Genomic DNA, 18,424 nt, shown 5'->3' on the forward strand with positions numbered 1-18,424 from the left:
ACCAGGACCTGGCTCTGGCTTCTGACTCCAGGCACTGATCTCCGCAGCATCCAGGCCCCTCAGGTCACCTTGCTCCCAGGGTGCCCCTGAGCTGAGGAACTGGGGGGTTGTGGGGAGGAGGGGGGTGTTTGCTTCACTTTCAGGGAGCCCAGGACACAGTAGCAGGATGGGTGGGCGGCCCTCGAGCCCCTTGGACAAGCGACAGCAGCAGCACCTGAGGGGTGAGTGGACTGGGAAGGAGCGAGATTTTGGCGGGTGGGGTTTAGGGCTGGGTTGTCAGGTACACAGGATGCCCTATTAATGTGAATTCTAGAGAGGCAATGAATACTTTTTTTAGTATAAGTATGTCCCAAATTTTGCATGAGGGCATACGTATGCTAAAAAGGTATTCGTTATTTACCTGAAATTCAAATTTAATTGGTGTCATGTACTTTTATTTGGTAAATCTGGTAAACCTACTCAGGGCATGGGTTTGGGGTGGAGGGCATAGGGCCAGGTGGGAAGTGCCCCAAGCCCAGCCAGATCTTGTGGGATGATCCTCCCAGGTGGGCAAGGACCAGTAGGCCCCTCAGTGTGGACCCCCAGGGACTAAGTCACAGTTCTTGATTTGAGACAAAGAAGGGCCAGTGTCCTCCATCCTCCACACACACAGTTGAGCACTTACGGTGTGCTGGGCACTGGGGATATGGAGGGGGGACTCATGATCTAGACTAAGAAACAAGGCCAAGTTGTCATTACATGAATGGATTCAATAAGCTACTCTGCAAAGTGTTGGAATGTTCTTTTTCTGTAGTGGCTTAAACAAGATAAAGATTTGTTTCTCTGTCCTATAGAGGGGAACAGTGGCAGGCAGCCTGATAAAAGTCAGACAACCCAACCCCTTCCATATTATGGTTCTAACATGCGTGGCTTCTGTGCCTGAGGTCACCTCATGACTCAGAATGGCTGCTGAAGCTCCAGTCATCGCATCCACATTCTAGGCAGCAAGATAGATGTGTTTTACACACAATCAAGTGCACACATATTAGAGGAACAGCTTGAAGAACTTTAACACTTGTGTAATCACCTCCTAGATCAGGATACAGAATACTTCTATCACCCTAGAAAGTTCACTTGTGCTGGGTGAGGTTTTTAAAAGATTTTGAAAATCTCCCCCAGTAAGGGGCAGAAGGAAACTTTCAGGTACAATTGATCTGTTCTTTATCTGGGTCACGGTGATGGTGTCACGGGTGTGTACATGTGTCAAACTGATTCATTTCTATGCTTTATACATTTAAGGTGTGTTGTACATCGTTTATAAATTAAGCCTGAATCCTTTAACTCCCCCGCCCCCCACCAACTCCCATGTGGATAAAAACAGGCAATGGACGGTTAAGGGTGAATGGAATTGGAGCATGTCTTCTGGGGCAACTTTGGGGTGCGGATAGGAATCCGTAAGTGGCTTCTCTGCCTGTTCTGCCCCCACCTCCGGCAGGTTGGGGGGAACCTGATTCAGCCACTTCACCATCCTTTTGTCCCTGCAGGCCAGGTAGACACCTTGCTGAGGAACTTCCTGCCCTGCTACCGTGGGCAGCTGGCAGCCTCGGTCCTGTGGCAGATCTCCCGAGAGCTGGGCCCCCAGGAGCCAGCCGGATGCCAGCTGCTGCACAGCAAAGTGGGTGCCGCAAAGGGGGAGGGGGTGCTGAGTGGGCGAGGCTGGGGAGGCCGTTCGTTCGAGGGTCCCTCCTCACACCTTTGTCCTTGCTGGTGCCACGACCTGGGGTGACTATTAAAAATTCATTCTGGGACTTCCCTGGTGGTACAATGGGTAAGACTCCGAGCTCCCAATGCAGGGGGCGCGGGTTCGATCCCTGGTCAGGGAACTAGATCCCATATGCACGCTACAACTAAGGAGCCCGCCTGCCACAACTAAGACCCGGCGCAACCAAATAAATAAATATATATAATATATAAAATAATAATAAATGCTTAAAAAATTTTTTTTAATTCATTTGTTTTTTGGCCATGCTGCGTGACATGCGGGATCTTAGTTCCCTGACCAGGGATCGAACCCGCACCCCCTGCAGTGGAAGCGTGGAGTCTTAACTACTGGGCCACCAGGGACGTCCCCAAAATTCATTCTTCGAGCAAACATTCACTGGGCATTTACCGCATGCCACACCCCTGGCTGGATGCTGGGGACACAGTAGTGACTGAGACAGATCCCGCTTTGCCCTCCGGGGCTCACAGTCTAATTGGGGGAAATGACCAGTTTGTTGTCAAGTTAACATATCATGATGCAGGATAACTTCTGATAGGTGCTAGGAAGACAAAATGAAGGGCAGTGTTGGGGGCTGGAAGCTGGGGCGTAGGAAGGTCCTTCTGAGCTGAGATGTAAAGGATGAGAAGGAGCCAGACCTGAAGTCCAGAGTGGGAAGGGCATTCTAGGCAGAGGGCACAGGCAATGCAAAAGCTCTGAAGCTGGAAAAGGTGTGGCCTGGCTGAGTGCATCACCCAAGGGCACAGCGTGCCCACTGGACGCCCAAGCCTTTGCATGTGCCACCCTCCCCATTCTATCCCATACTTCGTCTGCTACTTCTTCCAAGAAGCCTTCCTTGACTACTGTTACCCCCACCTGAGTCGGGCACCTCCTCTGGAACCCCTGTCTGTCTGCTCCTCTGACGCAGCCCGGGCTCACACGTCTGCCACCTCCATTTTTCTGCTTTGCGAGGACAGGGTCCAAGCCTTATTTCCCCTTTCCCCCGACCCCATTGTGCCCACATGGTGCCTTCACTTAGTAGGGGCTCAGGAAGGACTTATCGATGGAACAAAATAGCCTGGAGCTGCCCAGCCCCAGCTCCAAAGGTCTCCTGAGCTGGCAAATGGTGTCCAGGATCTCCATGTGCCCGGTACAACTTAGTTCTCACCAGCCCAGGGGATGGGTCTTTGACCAATGAGGAAACCAAGGCACAGAGAGGTGAAGTGACCTAACTGAAGTCACACTGCCAGCAAGATGCAGAGGCGAGATTTGAACCCAGAGCCCAGACTCCTTACAAGGGGACTGGGTCCCCTGTCCCGATCAGGGCTCTGAGATTTCCTCTGTTGGACACCCCTTCTCCCAGCTGTGCCTGCCCTGGGGTGGGGGGCTCTGTGGCACCATGGACAGAGCCCCCTGCCACCTGGGACTCCCCCTGTCCCGCTTGGGGCATCATGGGGCCTGGGCATCGCCCCCACCTGCACCTTCTGTCTCCTGCTGGTCCCAACCCCCTGGGCCAGGGAACAGCTGACGTTGGGGTTCAAGCAGCGTGGAGGGATTTCCCCTCGCTTCAGTTGAAACATTTTCTTTAATACTAGTTTTATCTATTTGCATTATGTATATCATTTCTATTATAACATTTTAACACTATTACTATGAAAAATCTCAGACTTAGGAAGAGAGATGGAGAATCATTTAATAAACCTGAGTTCCCACTGCCCGCTGAAGAATCAGAACATCACAAATGCTGTTTATTTAGTCATCAAATATTTACCGAGCACCAACTGTGTAGCAGGAGCTACTCTGGGACCATTGGTGAAACAAACGCACGCACACAATTCAGGTGGCCAGGAAGTGAGAAGAGGGACAAAGAAAACGAAACAAGGTGATGTCCCATCCTGCCTGAGGGAGGGGTCTGTGGGCAGAGGCCTGGCCATTTCTCATAACATTAAACTACTCCTGAAGACAAACAAACAAACAAACTACACCTGCTCCACCACTTAGCAATCCCACCTGTATCAGTTAGCTATGCTGTGTAAAAATACACCATCAAATCAGTGCTTCAAGCAACACGTTTGTCATCTCAGTTACTGTGGGTCAGGAATCTAGATGGGGCTTTGCTGGGTCCTTTCTTTCAGGGTCTCTCACAGGCTGCAATCAAGAGGTTGGCCAGGGCTGGGGTCTCATCTGAGGCTCAACTGGGGAAGGGTCCGCTTGCAAGTAAATTGGAGATCACAAAAGTGTCTGCCTCAGTTCATATTTGGAAGTGCAGGCTGTGAGCGTGCTTAGTAAAGAATATAACACCACACCAGCAGTGCCCAAGCACCTGTTCAGTAAGTCCCCTACATATGACCCTTCAAGTTGCAAACTTCCAAAGATGTGAATGGGCGTTCCATCAGCGTCAGGCGTGAGTGAAACTGCAGCTTGCCCTCTGTCTCCTGTTGCTGACGATCCTTCAGCTCTACCATCTCCCACCTCCTCTCCCTCCTCCAGTCAGCCACCCTTCTCACCTGTTCACTTGGCGCCAGCCCTGTATGCCAGCTGTTGTACTGGACTACTGTCCTTTTCAAGGGACTCTACTGCAAGATTAAAAATGTTTTATTTATTTTTTTGTGTTTGTTTTTTATGTATTATTTGTGTGAAAAGTATTATAAACCTATTACAGTACAGTACCATATAGCCGATGGTGTAGGTTGGATACCTAGGCTAACTTTGTTGGACTTATGAACAAATTGGACTTACAAACTTGCTCTCGGAACGGAACTCATTCGTATGTAGGGGACTTACTGTACTTGGTGGCACCCGGGACACAGGAGGAGCTGTCCAGGTGGTCTGGACACCGGGACACTGGCCCATGTTCTTGACATCCGCCCGCCCCTCCTCCCACAGAAGCTGCCCCGAGTCCGGGAGCACCGAGGGCCCCTGACCCAGCTGCAGGGCCACCCACCTCAGTGGCAGCCAATCTTCTGTGTCCTGCGTGGGGACGGCCGCCTGGAGTGGTTCAAGCACAGGGAGGTGAGTGAGTGGCCTGCAGCCCATCTACCTCTGGCGTCTCCATCCCACCCTCCCCAGTGTGGGTTTGGGGTCCGGTTCCCAGCATAGCCCCCCTCCTTTCTTCAATCATCAAGTAGGGCCAACCTGTAAGCTTGGCCCTGGGTGGGCGAACATCTCCTGCTGTGCCAGGTGGATAAACTGAGGCCCAGGCCAGGGGTAGGGGCTCACTCGTGGTCATCAGCAGAGCTGAGGTTGAAACCGTGCAAGGCCTTTGCACATGCCGCCTATGCCCTGCTTTCCAGCTGAGGAATTCAGGCAGGTCACTTGTCTCCCTGGGATTCAGTTTTCGCGTCTGTGAAATGGGATGGTGATGGTCCACGCCACACGGGGCTGTGAGGATTCAATGGGTTAGTCCTCATATAGCACTTGGGACTGGCCTAGCGCACAGCAGGTGCTGGGTGCTCCACTACGGGGAAGGGAAGGAAGGAGGGATTGAGGGAGGGGTGGACAGAAGGAGGGAGGATGGAGGCAGGGAGGTAGGGTGGAGGATTTCCCCAGTTAACCCAAAACCTTCCCCTGATCCCACACTGGGATATGGAAGCCACAGTTTAGACCTGTCCCAAAACGGTTCTTTGGATGCCTTTTGCAGGAATATGAAAATGGGGACCGTCCCCTGGGCTCCGTGGTCCTGACAGGGTACACAGTCCTGACTTCCCAGAGTGAATATCTCCATCTGTTGGACACTCTCTGCCCAGAACCCTCAGGTAAGGCTCCCGGGGATCCCAAGAGCAGGTTTCTCTACTTCAGCACTGTTGACACTGGGGCCAGATCATTCTTTGCAGTGGGGGCCACCATGTGCTTCACAGGTTGCTGAACAGTATCCCTCGCCTCCACCCACCAGATGCCAGTAGCACTCTGCATCCCAAGAGCGACAACCAAGTATATCTCCAGACATTGCCAAGTGTCCCTGGGGGCAGCATTGCCTCTGGGTGAGCAGCCTCACTCTAGAAAGAGAAACACCCATTCTTGTCAGGGTGAAGGAGTTAGGTCACCAGACCAGAATCAAAGCAGCAAAGGGTAAAAACGATAAAATACGGTGTCAGTAAGCATGTGGGGAGATGGGCAGCGGTGGGCAGGAAAATTGCACAGACTTACTACAGCGTGTAATTGGTCCATCCAGTGTTTCCAGGATGGTTCTCCTCCCTTCCCCTTCCTCCCCTTCCTCTTCCTCCTCTTTCTCTCTCTGAATGGGTAAGGAGCAGCATAAGTGGGCTGGCATGCATCTGATGAGGGCCTGCATCATCTCCTTGAATCTGCTCAGGAGGCAGCCCCGTCACTAACCACCCCATTTTACAGAGGGGGACACTGAGGCCAAGGACCGCCACACAGTTAGTAAGGGACAGAGCCAGAATTTACACCTTTTGATTCACTGCAGAGCTATCCTGCTGCTTAATCAGGCGAAGATATAGCGACAAGAACCGTCTGCAGAAATGCTGATGATGTCGAAAACATGGGAATCCACCCACATACGCATCCTTTGGGGTTGATTAAATAAATTACAGCCTGACCCTCAGGAAGGAAAGCTGTGCAGCCTCTGAAGGTGTCTCAGACATATGCAGGAGCCCAAAGGCCAGTTATAAACCAGAAAACTCCACATTGTTAAAAAAAAAAGCACGTCATACAGCTTTGTGCAGATTTTAAAATCTGGAATAATGTCCCCCAAACTGTTAACAGCTATTATCATCTCTGGGGGCTGCGATCGAAGGGCTGGATGACAAGGGATGTCCACCTTTTTCTGCATTATTATTATTTCTAAATTTATTTTTGGCTGCATTGGGTCTTTGTTGCTTTGTGCAGGCTTTCTCTAGGTGCGGCGAGCGGGGTCTGCTCTTTGCTGCAGTGTGCGGGCTCTAGGCGTGCGAGCTTCAGTAATTGTGGCACGTGGGCTTAGTAGTTGTGGCTCGCAGGCTCGAGAGCGCAGGCTCAGTAGTTGTGGCACATGGGCTTTGTTGCTCCGCGGCATGTGGGATCTTCCCGGACCAGAGCTCGAACCCGTGTCCCCTGCATTGGCAGGCGGATTCTTAACCACTGCACCACCAGGGAAGCCCTGCGTTATTGCATTTTACTGCAGTCTGTATGTATCACTCTGGAAATCTGAACAAAACACTGAGGATTTGGGAGACTCCAATTTAATTCATCAAAATAAATTCACTCAATTTTTGTCCTCCCAACAGTTCTCTAGGTCATTGGTATCACTTTTTAGCCCATTTTGCAGGTAGGAAAACTGAGGTTTTTTCAGGGAGATGAAAATCTGTGCAAAGAGCTAGAAAATGGTCTGGCCGGGTTTGAACCAGGGCCTAGCCGACTCCAGCACCCCACAGCAAGCAGGGCTCAGACCACATGCCAGCTAGGAGAGATTGTTGGTGGCTGCCTAGGGCTGCTGTGTTAAGCATGCTGCTGAGGCTGGGAAACAGTGCTGGGATGGATTACTGATGTCTGCCCTGGGCACACCTCCTCCTGGGACTGAGCTGAAGTAAGGGTTCTCTACACATTTCATGGTTATTGTCTCCTAGTGAACAAATGATTTTAGAGTGAATGAATGAATGAAGATGCGACCTCCTCTGCTTTCAGGACACCATACACAGGAAGAGCCTGAGCCCCTCTTGGAAATGCCTGTTAGTTTCCCCCTGTTCCTGCAGCACCCCTTCTGCCGGCACCTCTGTTTCTCTGCAGCCACAGCGGAGGTGCAGCATGCCTGGAGGCTAGCCCTGCAGGGCGGCATCCGGCTTCGAGGCACAGGTGGGTCCTGGGAAAGGGAAGGCAGTGGTGGAGCAGAGTCTGGAGTCGGATGGTTCCGTTCCTGCTGGCTGTGGGATCCTCTCCATTATTTATAAAATGGATCGTGGGGGAGGACAGAGGGGAAACAGGCAGTTGTGCATGGCCCGGGCTGTAATGAGGGCACAGCACCATGGGAGCTTAGCCTGGGGGATCGGGGGGAGATGTCCAAACTGGGGTCTAAAAAAGATGAGGGGCCAGCCAGGTGAAGAAGAGGAGTTAGGACTGACACATCGGGGCAGGTTGTTGACTGAACAAACGTACCTAACTAGAGAGGCAACTGGAGACCGCAGTGGGATCTGGGCTGTGACTGCCTGCCCGGGATGCCTTTTCCAAAATGGTACACAGGCCCCTTATGGGCTGGTGATAAACTTAGGGGAGCATGTTCCCGGCGGAGGGCACTTCTTTGCGCAGAGGTCTGGAAGTGGGTGAGACTTAGCTGTTTGGGACCTGGCGAGGAGGCGGAGGGCTTCCTTCTCAGGCGACGGGGAGCCAGGCAGCCTGAGAGCAGGGGAGGGGTGGGCGGGCACTGAGGAGCCGCCCCTCAGTCCTGCAGCGAAGTCAAGCCCCAGCCGCCCGTGCTTTCCTGGACGCCGTACGGCTCTACCGGCAGCAGCAAGGCCACTTTGGCGACGACGACGTGACCCTAGGCTCGGACGCTGAGGTCAGTGCCGCGCAAGGCCGCACCCGGGACACCCCTGACCCCTTCTCGGCCCACGGAAGCACCCATGGTCACCTCTCCCTCAGGTGCTGACTGCGTTACTGATGCGGGAGCTGCTGCCTGCGCTGCGAGCCCAGACACTGCCCCGCCTGCGGGGGGCCGGCCGCGCTCGGGCCTGGGCCTGGGCCAAGGTACGCATGGGGTGGAGGAGGTGGGGCAGGGACACGCGGGAGGCCGCGGATGGGGATAGGAGCCGGACCCGGGTGCTCAGCTTCGCCCTCCCTGCGACTGTCGCCCAACCTCTCCGCCCATCTCTGTGCGTCTGTCTTCTCTCTGTCCTCCTACCCTCGCCCCATCTCGTCTCTCTACCGCGCCCCTGGCCCGTGTGGGGTCCCCTCGGCTGATCTGGGCAGCAACTGGACGCCGTCCACGCTGCAGTCCTGGCCGGGGCCTCCACTGGGCTCCGCGCCTTCCAGCCCGAAAAGGAGGAGCTGCTCGCCGCCCTGGAGAAGACTATCCGCCCAGACGTAGATCAGATGCTGAAGTTGCGGGAGCGCGTGTTAGGGAGGCTGCAGGGTGAGGTCCGGGGGCGTGGCCTGGATGTGAGGGGCGGGGCCGGGAGCCAGAGAGGAAGAAGGGGAACAGCTTGGGTGTAAGGGAAGGGGTCCAAGGTCTGGGACCCGGTGGAGGCAGGGCCGGAAAAGAAAAGGGTAGAGCCTAAGTGGGAAAAGGGGCGAAGCCTTGATGCTTTGGCGGTGAGACTAGGTCTCTAGACGGGGTCAAGAGGGAGGGCGGGTGCTTGGGAGGCGGGAAGGCCAGGGATGGAGTTGGTGAGCCCGGAAACCAAGACTGGGTGGGGAGAGGGGCAGAGGCGTTGGCGGTATCAGGCCTGACTCCGGTTGTGGGTTGTCCAGTCAGACAGCGGGGATAGCTCTCACTCAGCTCAGTAACAAAGAGAACAGAGTTGGAATCTTAACTCTGCCTCTGTGTGCAACTTTGAGCCAATCCCCATCGCACTTGGCCTCGGTTTTCTCTTCTGTATAATGGGGTAGAGGAGGGGGTTCAAAGTCAGCGCTCCCGTCTACCTCACCCTGTTGAGCCCATGGCCTCACTCCGTGCCCCCCGCCTCCCAATTTGCGGAGCACCTCGAGGAGGAGATCCAGGCCAGTGTCTTCCACTCGCAGCCAACGTCCAGGGTCCCCTCGAGTCGTGCCTGCGCAGGAAGGTGGATGCGCAGCTGCCCCGGGTCACGCAGACGCTGCTGAGCACCGTGGAAGCTGAACTCACGGCGGTGCAGACCCTCCTAACCCAGGGCATGGACCGCCTGTCCCGCCACCTGCGTGGGAGCCCCTCCAGCACCCGGCTGCGGAAGGAGGTGAGGTCCAGTGGGTCTTGTTTCATCGGGCCTATGGGCAGCGTGTTAACTTTATAGAAGAGTAGTGTGAACCTTGAATCTTTCTTGTTTGAAAACCTTCTCTTAAAAATCTCTGAACTTTCTTCTAAGCTGCATTTTACTTATGGTGGTCCAGTATGCTATGGTCACTGGGGCACGGTTTATAACATGGGGCGAAGGAGTAAGATGACAAGATTAGCATTTTAGTAACATCAATCTGGAGTCACCTTCCCCACAAATTGTTCCTCCTCCCGTTGCCTTGTTTGGCCACAGCCCACCCCATTCCCTGGGACAGAATTCTGCAACACGCAAGTCAGCTCTTTTCTTCTGATGTTAAATGAGAGCACACTATGTGCCAAGAAACCTTCAACTCGTTAAGTGTCTGTTGACCTTTAAAATGAAACAGCCAGTTATTTTATCAGCAGAACATTTTGGGAAGGGAGGGCAGCATGAGAATTGCAATTCAGGACATGCAAGCTATGGCAAAACCAGAGGCAAGTCTGGCAAACGAAGGGGAGGAACATTACTTTATAGAGAAGAAGGAGAAAATTGGGAGGGGCAGCTTTGAAGGAAAGTCCATTGGAGGAAAGCGAGAGTTCAGGGTGGTGACAGTTTCTCATTGGCTGAGTGGTGGTAGTTTCTCATTGGTTGGGGCTGTTACTGCATAAGAAGAAAATCTTCCTCCTGCTGGAGTGGTAAAGTAGTAACCTTCTTCCAGTTTGGGGTCTGCAGACGGCAAGGAGTGGCAGTGCACGAGAGCGCCCCCCCCCCGCCCCTTTCAGAGCTTAATGATTTCATATTTATTTATTTAGCCACACAACTTGTGAGATCTCAGTTTCCCGGCCAGGGATTGAACCTGGGCCACCGCAGTGAAAACTCCGAATCCTAACCACTAGACTAACAGGGAACTCCCATGACTTTATTTTAAATGAGGTTTCCCTTTATTAATCTTCACATCTCCATTTCATAATCACCTCCTCCAGGAACTTTCCCTGGTCCTTTCTGCAGCTGTGCGCGCTTCCCTCCTCGCAGGAGTATTAACTCACCACTACTGTTGTTTGTCTATGCTCTGTCTCCTCCAACTTTTCTGTGAGCAGTTTGAGGGCAAATACCACTTTGGATTATTGCACTTCTGCAGCCGCAGGATCCAGCCCAAAGAGAACATCAGGTGGGACAAGGGCTGAGTGTGCCCATTTCCCCTCAGCCATGCCAGCACCACATGTTATCATTTGTTTCAAGTTTTACCATTTTATGTCCATCACACCATACCTCACAGTTACTTTTATTATGCATTATTTTGGTGCCAACTGAGGCGGGATGTGTTTCCATTTGTGTTTCTCCTTCGATGAACTGTCTATGAGGTCCTTAGCCTTGCTCTTCCATTGACTGGTGGTATTTTTCTTACCTGACTGCTATGGGAACACAGGTTTACTCATTTGGGGAGATGCCATGGGACCCAGAGCTGATGCAGACCTGCTACCGAGAGGCGGAGAGGAGCTGGGGGCGCCTGGGGCAGCTGGCAGAACCATTTGGCTTCTTTGGAACACAGAGCCTGGTGTTTGGGGCCCAGGATCTCGCACAGCAGGTAAGGGTGAATGGGAGGCTGGGAGGAAGCGAGGCAAGGATGGCAGCCTCCAATGAGTAGGTGCCGAGTGTGTGCCAGGAAGACCACGATGACCCAGACAGACCTGGCCCTCCCTCACTGGACTCCCCAGTGTCATGCAGACATGAGCTCATGACCAGGCAGGCAGTAATCACACATGAAGGACAGGGCTGTGACGGGGACACACAAGGTGCTACGGGAACCCTGAGGAGGCACCTGATCCATCTCCAGGGTTGGGAAGGCTTCCAGGAGGAGAGGACTGCCAGGCTGGGGCAGCTGGGGGAGGAATGGGAATGGGGCATGTCCTGGCTGGAGGGAACAGTGTGGATAAGCCCTGGGAGGTGTGAGAGCGTGTCCACATTTGGGGAAGGTGAAGCAGTTTAGAGACATTGGCTTGTAGATTTCAAGGGAGGGCATAGATGTGGGAGATGTGCCAGCGAGGTGGGGGAGCAGATGGGTCAGGGCCTTGAGTATGGGCCTCAGGGGGCTGGGCTCTGTCCAAGGGCAACAGGAGTCACAGCAGGTGTGTGAGCAGGGGAGGGGCATGGCCAGATTCAAGGTTTTTTAGAAAGCCCTGCCTGCCCTGGGGAGCAGGGGCTGTCGGGGGCAGAAGTGGAGGAGGCAGGGAGGAGGTCTGACCAGAATGGGCTGGTGGAGAGGAGCAGGGTGTGTTTTGAAAGCCGAGGGGTTGGGACGTGCTAATGGACATGGTGAGTGAAAGAGACAGGGATTGAGAAGACCCAGTGCTGCCCGGCACGGTTGTTCAGTTTGTATACTGCACAAGGGTGCTCAGCCAAGGAGCCTGGACTATGGACAGCTCTCTGATCCCCATGCTGGGCATCCTGGCACTGAATGGATGAGCCCCAAGTCCTGAGAGGAAGAGAGTGCTGTTTCTTGGGACAAGAAGGAGGTTGGAGGGAAGTAGTTGGTCAGGGCAGGCTGGATGCTGAGAAGGGTTCAACCGAGCAGGCGTAGGGCCCAGAAAGAGCATGGATTCCCAGGGCTCATCCCGGCATCTCTTCCCACAGCTCATGGCTGACGCCGTGGCCACCTTCCTGCAGCTGGCTGACCAATGTCTGACCACGGCTCTGGACTGTGACCAGGCTGCCCAGCAGCTGGAGAAAGTCAGGGGGCGCGTGCTGAAGGTGAGGTCTGCGGGGAGGGCATGGCAGTGGGCCTGGGTGCTCAGGTGGTTGTGAAACCAGTTGCCGTGTGTGTCATGCAGAAATTCCAGTCGGATAGTGGCTCAGCGCAGAGGCGGTTCATCCATGGCTGGCTGCTCTGCATCTTCTTGCCCTTCGTGTTGAGACAGCTGGAGCTGAGCTGCAAAGCAGTGAGCTGATGGGGGACGGGTCCTATAGAACAACCAAGCATCTTTCTGTGAGGCTCATAGAGCCACCTTGATGATTAGAGACTTTTGTTCCCTGAGCCCAGGGGCTGGGTTGGATGGCTCTTCTGGGACTTCATGAGGCCCTCTGCTTCTCCCATGACAATGCTGTGTCTGCAGAGCTGGCGTGGGGTCCCATGCATCACATATCAGCAGGTGATACAGGCTTCAGAGAAGGGAGGAGGAAGAGGGGGAGTGTATGTGTGTGTATGGTGAGGGTGCTGAGTGGTTAGGGGGGCTGTCTCTGAGAAGATGATGCTTGAGAAGCAGTGAACTAAAGGCATGAGCCATGTCCTGGGGAAGAGTGTTCCAGGCAGAGGGTACAGCATGTGCAAAGGTCCTGAGGTAGGTCTGTGCCTGGTGTGTTGGAGAAACAGAGAATAGGCAAGTGTGGTTGGAGCTTACCGAACAATGGGGTAGGAATTAGACGAGGGGAGAGGTCACAGGGGCCTTGCTACGCAGGCTTAGGGGCACCGTGAAGGGGTCTGCATCAGGGGTCAGGCAGGAAGTGACTGTGAGGGGTCCCAGCAGAAACACCTGCATTATTCCCATTGAGGTGTGATGTGCTTTGTTTCACCAATTCTCACAACAACCCGAGGGGATAATGAGTCAAGGAGTCCATTTTAAAGATGAGGAAACTGAGGCCCAGGTTTCCCTAGCTAATCAGTGACAGAGCTGGGGCTCAAACCCATGTCACACATAGCCCACCCCTCCAGCCCAGCCCCTCACCTGCCTCGGTTACAGGAGCTGTCTGAGTTCGAAGGGGACGTCCTTGCTGTGGGCAGCCCTGCTCTGACCATTGAGGGTATTTATGAGGATGTCATCCGGGGGGCCCTGCTGCAGAGGATCAATCGAGGTGAGCCCTACCCACTATGGCTCAGGGGAGCCTGGTGACCCCTGGCTGTGTATACTGAGCCCTACCAGCGTCCCCATCGCCTCTCACTACCTGTGAACACTAGTCCTTTGACTAAGGGCCAGGACTGGGACAGAGGGGGTCTGGGGTGGGCGAGCCTAGAGGGGCAGTGATGGAAGCTCCCTGAAGGAGGGGGCATTGGAGTGGGGCTGTGACGGATATGCAGGAGTTCTTAGGATGAGAGAAGGGAGGCAAAATTTAAAAACTGGGGATTGACATTTACCTTTACTCATTCAACAACCTCTCCATGTTTTATTCTGGGCTGGCATTGAGCCCTCAAGAGTATGTGGACTTGGGGTAGGCCTCTTAGGATTTCCTGGGCTGGGAAGAGGCTCCTGACTGTCTCTTCTCCCTCCTGCCTTATCTGTTCCTTCCTGACCCAATGCCTATGACTGCTGAGACCTGTACTAACAGGGGAATGAGCAATGTGTAATGGTTATTCAGGGAATGTCACAGCTGACACAGAAGGAATGAGAGGAGGCTGCAGGCTACCAGGGCAGACGTTCAGGGCCTTGAATGACAGGCAGAGGAGTTTAGACATTTTGTGGCAGGCAATAGGGAGCCACGGAGGGTGTGTGAGCAAGAGGGCAACAGTGGCTAGACTGGAAGCCAGGGAGGAGGCTGAGGGCCTGGTCCTGGGGGGCAAAGGATGGACTCGAGCAGGGGCAGCAACCAGGGGGACGGAGCCCAGGCATGAGGGTGAGATGGAAGTCAGAGGTTGTTGTTGGCCTGGGGTGTCACTGGGTGCATGGGAGGGACCACAACCCTGGGGATGGTGTAGAGAGAAAGGAGAGGAGTCCCAAAGAGCCTGGATTTGAAGGACACAAAGAGGAAGAAGGGATGCAGAAGGAGCAGTCAGAAAGGTGGGAGAAACCCAGAGATAGCAGTGTTCTGGGAGCCAGGAAGTAAGGGTGAGAAGTGTCCTTGAGGCCAAACAAAAAGAACCGAGTTCCTTTAGAATAGGGGCCATTTTAAATGGAAAAAAACGAATCTCTGATTGGAAAAAAGTTTTCAGAAACAGGTTTCCATTCCTAGAAGTTCTACATGTACTGAAGGCGGGGTGGGGGGGTGGGGTGTTTCCATTCTCAATTGATTTGTGATGTCTGCTTGAAGCATTGTGCTGGAAGGTGGGGTAGTTAGCATCCAGGCTCAGTGAAGGTGTGGGGATCGGCTAGCAATGTCTGCCATGGGCACAGGTGTGGAGAGAGGCTCATGTGAGCCACTTGTTTAGGGTTCCTGGTTGAGACATTTCTTTCATGCTTTGCCCTCTTGTGGCCTCTCTGGGAAAATTCATGGAAGCGCTGGGATTCTGGGGCTTATCCAGGTGTGTCCAGCGGTTTATCTCTTTATTTTTATTTATTTATTTTTGCGGTACACGGGCCTCTCACTGTTGTGGCCTCTCCCGTTGCGGAGCACAGGCTCGGGACACGCAGGCTCGGCGGCCATGGCTCACGGGCCCAAACGCTCCGCGGCGTGTTGGATCTTCCCGGACCGGGGCACGAACCCGTGTCCCCTGCATCGGCAGGCGGACTCTCAACCACTGCGCCACCAGGGAAGCCCTATCTCTTTATTTTATTTTATTTTTAAATTTATTTATTTTTGGCTGCATTGGGTCTTCGTTGCTGCGTGCAGGCCCTCCCTAGTTGTGGCGAGCAGGACTCCTTGCTGCAGTGTGTGGGCCCCTCACTGTGGTGGCTTCTCCTGCTGTGGAGCGTGGGCTCCAGGCGCGTGGGCTTCAGTAGTTGTGGCATGCGGGCTCTAGAGTGCAGGATCAGCAGCTGAGGCACGCGGGCCCAGCTGCTCCACTGCATGTGGGATATTCCCAGACCAGGGCTTGAACCTGTGTCCCCTGCATTGGCAGGCAGACTCTCAACCACTGCGCAACCAGGGAAGTCTCTATCTCTTATTTTAGAATTGAAAAAAGCCCTCGGTGCCAGCAACATGTCCTGCACTCTGGATGGCTGCTCGGAGCTTCCATGGGACCAAGGAGAAACAGGTGGGGACCTCACAGGTTATTGGCCCATGCCAGTGAATTGCTAGGGTCGGGGGGCCTGTGTGGGTTATACAAGAGGATTGTGAGTGTGGGTTCCTGGATGGAACAGTATGCACCTTGTCTCCTGACTTGGCCAGGTTGGCCAAGCTCATGGTGAACTAGGGCAATGGGGAGCCAAGGAGTATGCCTGAGTGTCAGAGGTATCCTCTGACATGCATATGAATTTGTGTCCCATCTCTTCTTGCCAGGCCTCTATAGGGCCTCTCCCAACGGCTACCAGTTCCCAGCACTGGTGGGGGAGATAGTGGTGATGGGAGCCTTAGGTTCACCTTAACAATGGGTGCATGGAGCTGTGCTCAGGGCCAGGGAAGCCTGGCCTCCTACTATAGGACCCTACAGAGACCTCCTTGTTGCAGCAGTAAATGTGTGTAGGGCTGAGGTTGACACTGCTGGTGGTGCAGGGATCCTGAACTCCATCCCTAAGACGGAAATGTTTCATGGGGACTTCCCTGAAATGGGACAGAAAGCAACTGGTCCAACTAGAAGCGGACCAGTGGGCAAGATGTTTATAATCTGGATGTTCAGGACCCAGGGCAGATGCAGGTATTCTGGAGCGGCTCTCAGCTCCTCAACCCCCTTGGGTATCATTGTTATGAGAACTTTGTGAATCCACCCAGCTAAGCGGCTCCCACATTCTTCACCCACAGAAACTCTGAGATAATAAACGTGTATAGTTTTCAGTGGCTAACTTTGGGGGTCGTTTGTTACGTGGCAATAGCTAACTAATACACTCCCTAGCTGATTGGGGGCAGCATCTCATAGTCAATTGCTGCAGATAAACTGATGAATATTCACACTCACTGGGATACATGAAGATTAAACAATCTTAGAAAGACTTCTGGGTGTCATAATATTTGGGGATTTGCAACTGGGGATGAAGGATTGTGGATGGGCTCCTTAATCTATTTAACCAGAATCTAATTGATGATGGGGTTTTGCTTCTAATCTTTTGCACTAACAGCTAACACCATAGTGAACGACCTTTCACATACTTTTCATGCAAGGGGTAAATCCCCCAAGGTGAAATCTCAGGGTTTAGAGCATGCATGTTTGTCATTTCAATAGCAGTCTTGAGAGTGCTCTCCATCAGAGTGGTCTCACCTGGTGCCCACTCATCTGTGTGGAGGTGGCCCATTTCCCCACAGGCTGTCAGCCGACTTGGGATTTCCCAGATCTTCTGGGTAAAAACTGTTGTCTTGGCATCATTTTAATGAGCATGTCTTATTGGGGATGAGGTGGAGAGTCTTCTCATGTGTTTAGGAGCTTCTCTGTGAACCTCCATTTCTCTCTGTGGCCCACTTATCTTCTGGGTGCTTTTACATTTCTATTAAATTATTCTCGCTAAGCTTCCAATTACTGGGTATTTATTATGTGCCAGGCATTTGATGTGTCCAAATGTTTTAGCATCCTTATGACACTTTCCATTTTACAGATGTGGAAACTGAGGCTCAGAGAGGCACTTGCTCCAGGCAACCAGGCTCCAGCACCGAGGTCTAGCCACTCTGCCCACTGCCTCCTCCAGGGACATTCCAGAGCTGAAGCTTTGCCCACATTCATCGTCATTCTCAATGGATAAATGTCTACTAGTGGAATTTCTGAGTCAAAGCATATGTACCAGTTCAAGGCTTGTATAATCCCCACACCTCCGCCTTACTCCTCTCCAGAAAGGCTATGCCTTTTAACATTCTCACCAGCAGCATTTGTACGTATTTTTTCCAAACACTAGGACTTTTCATAAAAGGAAAAACTGCCAGTTTGATAGACACACACACAGAGTGCATTGTTTTATTTAAAATTTCTTTGATGACTACATTGAACCTGAAAATATGTTTATTGACCATTAATATGTTTGTGTGTTTCTTATTTATTTATTTATTTTTGGCTTTGTCGGGTCTTAGTTGTGCCACGCGGGATCTTTTGTTGTGGCGCGCAGGTTTCTCTCTAGTTGTGGCGTCAGGGTCTTCTCTCTCTAGTTGAGGCGCCTGGGCTTATTTGCCCTGTGGCATGTGGGACCTTAGTTCCCCGACCAGGGAACGAACCCGTGTCCCTTGCATTGGAAGGTGGATTCTTTACCACTGTATTTGTGTTTCTGTGTTTTCCTTTCTTTTCTTTTCTTTTTTACTGAATTGCCTGTTCATAGCTTTTACCTACTTTTCTCTTCAGGAGAATTTATATTTTTCTTAATGATCTCTAATAACTCTTTGTGTATTAAGGATAGTAACACTTTCTGATATGCCACAGATGCTTTTTTTTCAGCTTGCTGTGGGCCTTTGGGTTTGTTTACCTGCTCCAAATTCTTACCTCAGTATCAGGTTTCCCAGCTGAGAGTAGAGCTTTTCTGCCTTCTTCTGTTTGCCAGAAAAGCCATCTGTCCACTGGAGCCTGGCACCTTCACATCACAAGACTTCCAGCTGCTTCCGGAGTAGGTTTTGGGAGGGACTTCCCCAGTGTTTTTCTCAGTTCAGCTTTCAGAGGGGGGTAATGCACACTCCATGGTTTCCTCCCCCAAGAGAATGAGATTTTCCTCACCTTTACTTCCTAACCTTTGCCCTACTGTCTCTTGCACACACTGAGGACACACGATCTGTCCCCTGAATTTTACTTAACAATATTGAGCTCCCACCCCCACCACTCACGTTAATAAATAGATATCTGAGCATCACAAAAACGATGAATTAGAAAACACATTAGATTACTGGAAAACAGCCCCCTCGTAGCATTTCTTTGGAAACGTCCACCTCCCTCCCGTTCCATCTACACGCAAGCCTGCGGGGTCGTTGACTCCATTTTACAGATGGACAAACTTAGGCTCACACAGACGGCCCACTTGGGGACTGGATTTGAAGCCAG

General features: G+C 52.7%; 1 protein-coding gene across 6 annotated transcripts in view; it reads left to right on the top strand.

The window, feature by feature from the left end:
* Nucleotides 1-17,404, top strand: part of NIBAN3 (niban apoptosis regulator 3) — an 18,152-nt gene extending 748 nt beyond the window's left edge. The window contains exons 2-16 of one of the 6 annotated variants that reach the window (XR_003006233.1): nucleotides 121-221; nucleotides 1,524-1,654; nucleotides 4,625-4,750; nucleotides 5,379-5,493; nucleotides 7,361-7,528; nucleotides 8,113-8,228; nucleotides 8,312-8,416; nucleotides 8,639-8,801; nucleotides 9,410-9,600; nucleotides 11,045-11,203; nucleotides 12,250-12,366; nucleotides 12,447-12,554; nucleotides 12,656-12,764; nucleotides 13,353-13,464; nucleotides 15,434-15,455. Coding sequence is in view for 4 of the 6 variants with exons in the window: in XM_024767654.1 (XP_024623422.1) it covers nucleotides 121-221; nucleotides 1,524-1,654; nucleotides 4,625-4,750; nucleotides 5,379-5,493; nucleotides 7,361-7,528; nucleotides 8,113-8,228; nucleotides 8,312-8,416; nucleotides 8,639-8,801; nucleotides 9,410-9,600; nucleotides 11,045-11,203; nucleotides 12,250-12,366; nucleotides 12,447-12,554; nucleotides 13,353-13,464; nucleotides 15,434-15,517; nucleotides 17,007-17,071 (1,861 nt within the window). In the remaining 2 variants the exon portion in view is untranslated. Of the gene's footprint in view, nucleotides 1-120; nucleotides 222-1,523; nucleotides 1,655-4,624; nucleotides 4,751-5,378; nucleotides 5,494-7,360; nucleotides 7,529-8,112; nucleotides 8,229-8,311; nucleotides 8,417-8,638; nucleotides 8,802-9,409; nucleotides 9,601-11,044; nucleotides 11,204-12,249; nucleotides 12,367-12,426; nucleotides 12,555-12,655; nucleotides 13,486-15,433; nucleotides 15,518-17,006 lie in introns of those variants that run through there. The other 5 variants (XM_024767654.1, XR_003006232.1, XM_024767656.1 and 2 more) reach the window with 5 other exon arrangements.
* The last annotated feature ends 1,020 nt before the right edge of the window (nucleotides 17,405-18,424 follow it).

The sequence above is a fragment of the Neophocaena asiaeorientalis genome, unplaced genomic scaffold (assembly GCF_003031525.2).
Source record: "Neophocaena asiaeorientalis asiaeorientalis breed wild unplaced genomic scaffold, Neophocaena_asiaeorientalis_V1.1 scaffold87, whole genome shotgun sequence".
In the NCBI taxonomy this organism is placed as follows: domain Eukaryota; kingdom Metazoa; phylum Chordata; class Mammalia; order Artiodactyla; family Phocoenidae; genus Neophocaena; species Neophocaena asiaeorientalis.